This window comes from Vombatus ursinus, unplaced genomic scaffold, assembly GCF_900497805.2.
Source record: "Vombatus ursinus unplaced genomic scaffold, bare-nosed wombat genome assembly UNPS02014830.1, whole genome shotgun sequence".
Classification (NCBI taxonomy): domain Eukaryota; kingdom Metazoa; phylum Chordata; class Mammalia; order Diprotodontia; family Vombatidae; genus Vombatus; species Vombatus ursinus.
The window spans coordinates 2,533,256-2,544,254 of record NW_020954608.1 but is presented as its reverse complement, the minus strand read 5'-3'; the positions used below and the strand labels follow the sequence as shown (position 1 = coordinate 2,544,254).

The 10,999-nt window shown below is 40.2% G+C and overlaps 1 protein-coding gene across 2 annotated transcripts; it reads right to left on the bottom strand.

Annotated features, from left to right (window-relative positions):
- Nucleotides 1-6,300: 6,300 nt before the first annotated feature.
- SMIM30 (small integral membrane protein 30) lies at nt 6,301-8,366 on the bottom strand. Of its 2 annotated transcripts, none has more exons than XM_027838728.1 (3): nt 8,235-8,366; nt 7,839-7,914; nt 6,301-7,238 (listed from the first exon to the last, which is right to left on the bottom strand). In XM_027838728.1, exon 3 carries the CDS (start codon nt 7,190-7,192, stop codon nt 7,007-7,009), a length of 186 nt encoding a protein of 61 aa, XP_027694529.1. In that variant the 5' UTR covers nt 7,193-7,238; nt 7,839-7,914; nt 8,235-8,366; the 3' UTR covers nt 6,301-7,006. The 2 variants fall into 2 exon arrangements, with proteins under 2 accessions (XP_027694529.1, XP_027694528.1); XM_027838727.1 differs by having other exon boundaries at nt 6,301-7,211.
- Between the last annotated feature and the right edge of the window lie 2,633 nt (nt 8,367-10,999).

Below are 10,999 nucleotides of genomic sequence, written 5' to 3'. Positions count from 1 at the left end.
TGTGTGTGTGTGTGTGTGTGTGTGTGTGTGTGTGTGTGTGTGTGTGTATGTGTGTGTGTGTATCTATAGATACAGATATATATAGATACATAGCTATAGCTATAGATCAATCAGTCTATCTAGAGACACATACATATGAAAAGCACTTTTAACATTTTAAAGCACTGTATAAATATTAGCTATTATTAGTATGGTCTTCTCTTGGATTCACATGCCAAGTTGAATAGAGCTGCTCTCTCAGCTTGCTGCCCTTCCTACATCAATTAGTGTGTGGGCTGTTTTCTCTGGGGTGGGAGTGGTAGAGCTACGGTTTGTTTTTATTCTTCCCTCTCAAGACAATCCGTAATCATACTCGTTCAGCAGAGAAAATGAGCTGCCCCCGCTTCACTCAATTGAAATCCAAAAATGAACCAAATGATGAGACTATAGTTTTCACTGCAGAGGGCTCAGATGAAATCAGCTCCTCATTGCTGCCTGCCGAAAATGTATAATTACAATATTTGTAACACATTAGCCTTCGATATTTTTGGAAACTGGAAAACGGACATTTCACCTGATTAGGGAAGCTGCTTCTCCTAGAAGGACAGAATTTTAGATCTGGAAACGATGCTTGAGACAACATAGATTATTTGTTGGGGGTTGGAGAAGGGAAACTGAGGCCCAGGCAGGATGAATGATTTGCTCAAGGTCATATAGCTAGTATTATAATAGGCAAGTAGTCTTTCACCATAAAACTACTGAGAGAGTTTTGTGTAGATATCAAATCGTTACCTTATTAATTTTTATGGCAAGATGAAAGGGCTGCTCTGACAAATTTAAATCTAGTGTGATCCCATGTTTCCTGTATAGCACAGTTTTTGCTCTTGATGAACATGTCTGGTTTTAATCTCTTTTGTTAAATAATTTATGTACATTTTTCCTGAGTATAATTACCTTGATTAATACCAAGAAATATGGTCTTTATAATCCCAAATGTTTAACAAAGTGCTACATGATTATCACTTAAAAATTAATTAACCCTCTTGTACATAAAATCCTATAATTTCACTTAGAAAGATGACGCATTAACTAATATTTTCCACATTCTAATCACCCATATGTACCACTGGTTAGAAGAAGTGGAAAAAAATATCCAACTACTATAACCCAAAAAATTCAGTTTAAAGAGAAATGTAAACCACGTGTCATTCTCCTATGTGCATCACACATTCTTCAGGTATCTGCCTTTCCCATTTCCATATATAATCTGCATCATCTAATCACCAATTAGATTTTAAAACTGAGTTTACTAACAATAAAGAAGGGGAAGACTCAATATCACAAGGTTATTAATAGAATCATTTACAACGTGACTCTCTAACAATTCAGCAATTGCAGTAGTCACCTAGGAAATACGCTCTCTGCAAACACACCATCAACTGGGCCCTGTTCATCTTAAGAAATGACGCCATCCGTTCCTGGGATTAGTAAATCAGAGAGACTTTTTTCTTTTCTTTTCCTTCCTTTCCTTCCTTTTTTTTTCTCTCTTTCCTTCACTCTTTCCTCCTTTCTAATAGAGAACCAAGTGTAAATAGTTTTTATACGGTCCACATCTTTCTGGGTGATGAGATGAGTTGATGGCAACATTTTTATTCCCCTGGAATCTGAAAGAGATCTGTCATATTCCAGAACGGGCAAAACAAAAAGCCTGTTCTGTCCTCAGTGGACCTGAGTAATGGCTTTTAAGTTTTGTTTTGTGACTTTATTAAAGCTTGTGATTAAATACCTTTGAAATACTGAAACTGATCTGGCTCTCTCCCTTAACCCACCCCTATCATCTTCTTTCTTCTCCTCCTCCCTCCTTTCCCCTGCCCCCTTTTTTGCAGTCTTAGGCATAAACAGGTAAGTTTGAGAAAGCTTGAGAAAAGCCACACTTCCCCTTTCTTCACAGAATCAGTTTTCTCATTTCATCTGTTTGCAAAGCCTAAGGCAAAAATACAGAAAACAACAAAGAAAATAACCAGGCCTTGAGCCTTGTCCATGGGGGCCTCACAGAAGCTGACAAATGTCAGATTTGAAAAGAAGGGCAGGTGATTATGGAGTTTGCTCTGTGGACATGCTGAGAGTTATATTTAAAATTTAAATACACTACTGTCCTCAGCAAGGATACCCTCCTCCTAAGAAAACACTCCCCAGGTGCACAGGGCCAGATGTTTGGCTCTTCAGGGGAGAGCAGAAAGGATGACATTCAAAGAATTCTTTCCTTTTGTGCTATAAGCTGAGATGCTATAGGAATAACTTGTTGGAACTTGTCAGCAGTGCTAACAAGAGCTAGATGGGGTGAGCGTGCGTTGGGGTATAAGAAGCTATGAGATTTTCCGTGCCAAGCTAATTCTCACACAATTTAGACTAAAGCTGTTTTTCAAGAAGTCGATCACTGACGCCCTCGAAGCAGACAGAATAAAACTCCAGGATGTCCCTTATAGCCAACTTCTAATTCTGCCACACTCCTTGTTTTTGTATCTCTGGCATTTATTACAGAGCTTGGCATGTTGTAGTCACTTCATAAATACATTTTTCCATTCATCCATTCCTGATATCTACGTTGTGATGGGTGCTCCTCAGCTTAGCTTGTTGTTGTTTGTCCTTCATTTTAGGACAGAACCATGACATCAAGAAGGTGACGCTGTGACTTGCGTCAAGTGAATTGGATTTAAGTGAGGCAGGACTGTGCAAAGTCACCAGCCTCTCTTCTTTGAAGCCACCTGGGTCCAGTAGCAGGATAGAGATCAAAGGATAAAATGTTCTGGGTAGTAGTGGTGGTGAAGGAGAGGAACTGAGCTGTGTTCTTCAAAAGTTGAAAGGTGAATGGAATGGAATGAGGCAAATGATTTTTTTATCTGATATTTCACATGTCCACCCTGAACAATAAGCTCAAGGCTAGTCAACAAATAATGAACTCTCTATCATGTGAGTAAGAATGTACTTAAGTTTCTGAAGACAATTTTTAAAAAAAGTGTTCTAGAAATGCTTTTTACAAAGAACATCTGGAATATATGTACACACACACACACACACACACACACACACACACACAAACTCATGTGTGTGATATGCTTTCCAAAGGGGATGCCTGAGAAGGGGTTAGGATCCATTTGGTGTATTTATTAAAGTATCAGTCCCTTTGTAGAAGGCAGATAGGTGGCACAGCGAATACAGTGCTGGGCCTGGTGTCAAGAAGAGTCCTCTTCACGAGTTCAAATCTGGCCTCAGACACTTACTAATTGGGTGATCCTGGGCAAGTCACTTAACCCTATTTGCCTCAGTTTTCTCATCTGTAAAACGAGCTGGAGAAGGAAATGGCAAACCACTCCAGTGTGTTTATAAAGAAAACCCCAAATAGGGTCATGGAGAGTCAGACATGAGTGAACCACAACAACCCTTTGTGGAAAGAAAGCTATGGTATATACTTTTGAGGAATCTGAAAAAAGAATGATGAGAAGAAGCCTGCCCCTCAAAACCCAATCAGTCATTTGACAGCATTTTATGAAATCCCTGCTGTTTGATAGACTCTGTACTAGGGGCTGGGGATACAAACGCAGAAATGAAAGGTAGAACTGACAGTTTACAAAGGGGAGAACGTGGTGGGTAGAGAACAGTAAGGTCAATCTGGCTGAACCATGTAGATGTAGGAAGGACAGTAATGTATAAATTCTGATTGAAGGCCAATTTGCTCCTAGAGGAAACAAGAGCCTCTGGACTATTGAATAGGGAAGAGACAAGGTGAGACTACACTTGAGGAAAATCACTATGGCAGCAGTGTGAAGGACGGAGTTGGGGGAGGGAGACCAATTAGGAGGTTATTACAACAGTCTCCAGGAGGAAGATGTTGAGTTTTAGGAGTGTGGAATCACAGAGGACCTGGAGTAGTCATCCCCTGGGACAGCTAACCTGTGAGTGCTATTTGATGAGATTAGCCCAGAGATGGCCAGACAACCTGTTTTAAGAAACTTATAGTCAAGTTGGGTTAAATTATTATAACAATAATAGCATTTACATAGTGCTTTAAAGTTTAGAAAATGCTTTATAAATATCTCATTTTATCCTCATGACAACCCTGGGAGATCGGTGCTATTATTTATCACCATTTAAAAGATGAGTAAACTGAGGTAGACAGCTTTAGTGATCAGCTTAGGGTCACAGTACCTGAGGCCATATTTGAACTCAGGTCTTCCTGACTCTAAGACTACTGCTCTATCTACTGTATCACCTTGAGGCTATGAGCATAAAACACTAGGAATCATAGGTCAGGGCAGCTCAGAGAACCTGGGCATTAATGGATCTGGGGCTGTCACCAGGGTCCACAGCAAGGACCAAATGAGGATGGGACTACCCTATGTGGAGCTTCACCCCTACCATGGTTCTATAATTATCTCTTCCTTCTGGACAGGTATTCTGAAGGGCAGGGCAGGGCAGTTTTATTACCTTCCCAAATCATCTCACCCTCAGGGAATTTGCCTCTTTGGCTCTTTTGGATGTGAGATTAAAGGCATGGTGCATGAAGCAAGTCCATATTCTTCAACTTATTCTCTTTACTGTCACACTACATTATTTTCTGCCATTTCCAATAAATAGTTCCAGGAGGAACATTTCCATTTGTCTCCTCTGATTCTAACTCGGCTTTCAGTTTAAATTTATTGGTAGCATTTATGTGCCAGGCCCAGTGCTAAGTGATTTACAATTATTATCTCATTTGATCCTCACAACAATCATCAGAGGTAGCTGCTATCATCCCCATTTTACAGAAGAGGAAACTAAGAGGAACAGAGGTTAAATGACTTGCTCCCGGTCACACAGTTAGGAAGTCTGAGGCTGAATTTGAACTCAGGTCTTCCTGACTCCAGGCCCAGACACTCTATATACTGTACCATCTAGCTGTTCCCCTTTAAACAAATCATGGGACCACAGGCCTGGAAGAAAGCCTTTCTATTCATCCTCCTTCCTTCATTCAGAGCCATGGGAACCATACCAACATATGTGAGGAATGATCCTATGTCTAAAGCTTTTTAAAAGAGCAGCTCTCATCATCTCCCTCAATATAGTTTGCCTTGATACTCCTCTATCTTTAGGGGGAAAAAAACGAGAATATAATGTCCCCCCATTTTTCTTAGGCATTTTAAAAGCACAAAAACATATTTTTACTCAAGATAGATCCTTTCAATCCATTGTCTCATTTTGAGTATCATTTTAATAGCATCAGGCAGGGATTAAATGACTCTAATCTTCTGCAGTGTTGAAGGTGTTTTTCCAGATTTCACAGGCTTAATGGATACATTTAGGCTTGCAGGGAAGGGACAACAACTGGCATGTTGTTGTGGTTGCACTGGACTACAACTGCAGGAAAACTGTTCAATAGCCTGCCATGTTTTTTCTTTACTCATTTTAAAAATATATTTTAAATTTAGTTCCAGTAATTCTACTATGCCTAATTACCAATTTGATTAATACATAGGATTAGATTTACAGCTGGAAGGGAATTAGAGATCTAGTCCAACCTTTTTTCTTTTTTCCTAAATGAAGAGAGACCTGGGTGGACAGGTCAGATGACTTGCCTGTAACATAGGAAGCAAATGACAGAACCAAGATCCGAACCAAGAGTCCTGGGCTTCAAATGTAGCATCTTTTTGCACTTTTAAAGCTGCACACCCCTCTTTCCCTCTCCCAAAAGGACCATTTGCTGATAAAAAAAAAAAAAATTAGTGAAAATAGAGATAAATTCATTTTCTCTGTAACATTTCTAAAATCTATATATTTTCCTTCCCATATCCTTTACTAGCAGATCCTTATCATTCTATATTTAGATATCACAGTGTAGAGAATTTCATCATCCTGCTGCCTTGCCTTCATCCAATATAAAGTGAGGGGTCCAATATCACAATGACACAGCTTGTCTCTGAAGTCCTTAATTGCCTACTCATTGGTCACTCCTAGTTCAGACTTCATTTGCTCAATCACTTTTATACTGCCCAACTGGAACATTCTTTCTAGGCTGCACCTTTTTTTTCACAGTTCCTGTGGACTTTTCCCCATGGCATCTCTCATAATATCTCTAGTCAGTTTCTGCTATGCATTCACCATTTCTTGGTTTAAATTTCTTTCTGATTCTGTCTCCTCCAGGAAGCTTGTTCTGATTAGGTCAGTCAAGATAAGGTTTCTTTTCTCATGGTTAAAATAGAATGAAAACTTAACTCATGGTCCACATTCCTTAAAAATAACAAACATCACCAAATAAATGAAATCAAACATAAGTATTCATTTTGTTAGCATAGCAGTCTAATGTTTATTTTAATGTGTTTCACAGAGGTGCTTGGTAATCAATATAAAACTTTTTTTTAAACATTAAACCTTTCCTTTATTTAAACAGCAAATATGTAGTAACATACGTGTTTCTAAATTCCTTATGAAGAAAGAATTTTCTAAACTTCCAAATGTCTACTAGGTGAACTTTATGTTTAACTGTAGTATTTATCTGGGGTTACAAACTAGACAAATTTTTTTATATAAATACAGAACAAGGACTCCTCAACTCCTCTTTGCGTAGCATTTTTCTTAATATTAGGGTACAGAAAATATCTGACATCCAACAATTTTAAACAGGTAGTTCCTTTTTCCTATATCTTCGTTACTCCAGAAGTCATGGAATACCACTTAGGTTAAATGATAGTTACTTTATTTCTCTGACAGCACCCTCCACCCCTTCCTATCAGCCCTTACAGGTTATTGGCCAATTTTCACATTGATGAACCATCAGACTTATACTGAACATGAAGAAAATGACCCCTCCTTCCATTTTTACATAAAGCAGCTTTTACATTTTAAGGCAACATCTTCCAAGGAATAGGAAATAACCATTTGCTTACTATCTGGACCTTGACGTTTAAGAAGCTGGTTTCTCAGCTTGAAATCTCAAACACAGAGAGGCTTTCAGGTCCATGTTGGCCTTGGGAGACCCCATCCCCCACCAAAGTCACATCTGTCCATTTCTCTTTCTGGCATATATCCCCAAACAGGCACAAATGCCCGTGAGGCTGAGAAACATGCCCAACAGAAGTGCTATGCCATCCCCGGCTTCTACTGCTTCAACCACAGGCAGCACACAGAGCAAGGAAAGGAGGACCAGGAACACTTGGGAGACATCGCCAATGGAGGCCATGTTGCCTGGATCTTGAAGGCTGAAGGAAAATAATCAAGGCTAGGGTCTACAAAACAAACATGGGGGGAAATGGGGACCATTAAGGCAAAGAGACATGGAGACATTTCCCCAAAGTTATTAAGTCTACTGGGGAAGATGATATGCTATGCTAAAGTAGGAGAGGTAACTAAAAGTGTCAGAAGTGTTAAGGGAGGGGTTAAGAATGGAACAATAATTTCTTAAAATGCTGACAATTTGCCAGGCATTGTGCTAAGCTCTTTAAATTATTATCTCATTTGATCCTCACAACAACCCTGGGAGATAGGTGATATCATTATCCCCATTTTACAGATGAGTAAACAGAGGCAAACAGCGGTCAAGCAACTTGCCCAAGGTCTAACAGCTAGTAAATGTTCCAGTCCCGATTTGAACTGGGCCCAGCACTTTAACCCCTGTGCAACCAAGCTGCCCCATTTATGGGTGACACGTCCCTCAACCTTCGTGGGCCTCAGTTTATTCAACTGTAAGATGAAGGGTTGAGCTAGGTGATCTAGGTAGGTGATCATGCTTTCATGTACACAAATCACCTTTCCTTCCACACTCACTGGGGCCGGGAAGAAGAGGAGCTGTGGGGCCCTTCGGCCTTGACGACACGGCTAAGCCTTACCGAGAGCCGGCTGTGCACCGGGCCACGTGCGGGCACTGTCCCTTCTGCGGCACGATCAAGGCTTCCCTTAAGGCACCTATCAGCAAGAAACAGAGTGAGGCAATTAAATGACTGAGGACACTGGTCTGGGCTCTGCTTCTGGACGGAAGCTGCGGCTCAAGGTAGAGCTCCGGGCAGGGCGGCGTGGAAACTAGCAGGAAGAAGGAAAAAAAAACCCAACTCCACAAATCAGTTTCTCCATCGCCTTCCTCCTCCCTCGCCCCCACCTCGCCCAGCCCAGGAACTAGGGACTCCCAAGTTAATGCGGGGCATTCGGACGCCAGGCGAGCCCCAAAATGAACCGAGTACTTCGGCATTCAAGGCTATATTCGAGGCTGCCAGGGGGCACAGAGCTACCTTTCCCTAGGAGTACTCGGCGCAGTGGCAGCAGCGACAGAAGCTAAGGATCCCCGGGTCCGGACTCTTACGCTACCGGACAGGAAGCAGCCATTACAGGAATCAGGCTACAGAGGAAGGCCACCTCGTGGGACTACATTTCCCACAATTCAAGTGGCCTACAGCTCCCGTAATGCTCGAGACCTTACCTCGCTTCCTCCCCCCCTTTCACCTCCCACCCCTTCCTTCCCTCAACCTGATGGAGCTTGGGGATGGAGAGCCATTTACTATTAATTATTTTATTCTAGGGAACAAGGTGACAGCCATTTTGGGGGCTAGCTGTTATGGAGAATTAGAATAATCTGATAATTAGATGATATTAGATGATAATTAGATGATGCTTAGAATAATTTGATTTGAGTTGAAGCCTAGGCAGCAGGCTTTTATTGAAGGCCTTCTGTGTGCCAAGCACTGTGCTAAGCTTGAGGGGTAAAGACGGCCCCTGCCCTCAAGGAGCTCACAGTCTAATGGGGGAGACAACATGCAAACAATACTGTCTTTATACAGAATAAACTGGAAATAAGCAACAGAGGGAAGGCACTGGAATAAAGGACAGAGAAAGGCTTCCTGTAGGAGGTGTTATTTTAGCTGGGACTTAAAGGAAGCCACAATGGAATGGAGAGCATTCCAGGCATGAAGGACCAGTGCCTGGAGCAGAGATAGGGTGGAGAATTCGAGGTGCCACTGGCTCTGAGTAAGGCTGTAAAGAAGCCTGGTAAAAGGGGTAGAGGTGCAGGTTATGAAAGGGTTTGAATGCCAAGCAGAGGATTTTGGTATTTAATTCTGGAGGTGAAAGGGAGCTGCTTGGGTTTATTGAATTCAATTCAATAAGCATTTATTAAATGCCTACTATGTTCCAGGCACTGTGGTAATCACTGGGGATACAAAAAGGCAGAAGAAAGAAGGGTTTATGGGGTGGGGAAGATAGTGAGTTGAGTTTTGGATATGTTGATTGTAAGATGTCTACAGGACATCCATTTCAAGAGGTTGGAGATTGGGGGAGTAGATTTGAGAATCATCTGCATAAAGATGATAATTGAAGCGCTGAGATCTGATTGGATCACCTAGAAACTTTGGCAAGTCTCAGTTTCCTTATCTGTAAAATGAGAAGGTTAAACTTGATCTCTGAATTCTAAATCTCTGTGATCTTTTCTTTTAGTTGTACCAGTCATCTGGTACTTGGAGATTATTATTATTGGAGTAGATTCAATTTATATTCCTAGAATTTTTATAGAATGTTGATGTCACCCTTGAGATGTTGGGGAAAAAAATGGGGCATTTCAGATCTACATCATTGTTTTAGGTATTGGAACCTAGGAGCCACACTAGATGAAGTCTGAAGAGTCCTTTCAATTACATTGTTCTGTGATTTTTAGTATATTGATGATATATTTGTGGAAGAATGTTGAAAATCTTTTAAAGTTTCTATAGAAAATATTAAGAAATTACATTTTTCTCAAAAGCTCTTTCTAACGTCTTTGGAAAAGCTCCTGGAAAGGAGTACAAAAAAGGTAGTAAGCAGCTTTTACTGGTTTTGTTCTGGTTCTGACCCCCCCCCCCCTTACCTGGAGTAATGGGCATAGGACACACCCATCTCCATTGATAAAGGATTAAGATATCAGTGGAATGGAGGCAGTTATTTTGTTTTAACTTCTGGAGTCATGGGACTCTTCCAAGAGGAATGGGATCATGCTTAATTTTGGAATCTTAACTCAGACTGTATTTTAAGATAACTTTTCCTTGTACAATATTCTTTCATGGTACAGATCATGGGGAACTATACCAGTTTGTAGATCTTTTTCCAGGATAGCTTGGATGGTAGATTAATGTTTAATGAAATAAAATTATTTCTCAAAGACTTGAGTTTAAATAGATGAGTATTGCATTGGTATTAATATTTTTTCCTCAACATGCAGAATCAGTGATTGATAGATTGCAACAGGAATTACCAGCCTGGTTTTGAAAAACTTTAATTTGTGCCAATTTAATTGGGAGTGTTATGGGTTTAATTTTTTATAAACCATCAACATAAAATTAATTTTACAGGAAGGATCTATGATTTTCTTGTGGGAGTCCTCCTCTATTTATCAGCAAATAAAATTTCTAGGAAGTTTTGTTGAATTACATAGAGGTTAAATGACTTCTTTAGGATCATAAACAAAGTGTCAGATGTAAATTTTGAAACCATTCTTCCTGACCCAAAGTTTAGAACTCTGTGCATTAAAACACATGCCTCTCAAAAATCAATTTTATTTCATTTCAGTTCTTTAAGTCCTACTTTTTTTATTAGATCCAGATCAAATTTCACTTTCTTCACAGAGCCCTTGTCCTACTTTAATCTTCAGGCATGGTTCTCTCCTGTGAACTCCTTTAACACCTTTGACTATTTCACACATTGGACACTTAGAATCATAAGACTGTGGAATTCAGAGGTCTTGTAGGCCTTCCAAACCATCCTCCCTTTTAATACAGGAATCCTCCTTATTTGTTTTTTTAAATAGAGGGGGATGTCCAACTACATTTAGTGAGAAGTTGGATTGTCTGTCCTATGAAATCTCGTACTCCACATTTCTACAAATAAGCAATCACAGTGGAAAGGATGTTATCAAAGAAGTGTATGACTGAAAAAACTGGATGGTTTGTTCAGAGAAGGGAGAGTGTGGATTAATCTACTAACAGCCCACATATTATAGGCATTGTGATGTCAGGAGAACTGAATGATGGCT

Bases quoted from the DNA above. Each gene is read 5' to 3' on its own strand.
- SMIM30 (XM_027838728.1), bottom strand. From the start codon at position 7,192: ATGGCCTCCATTGGCGATGTCTCCCAAGTGTTCCTGGTCCTCCTTTCC.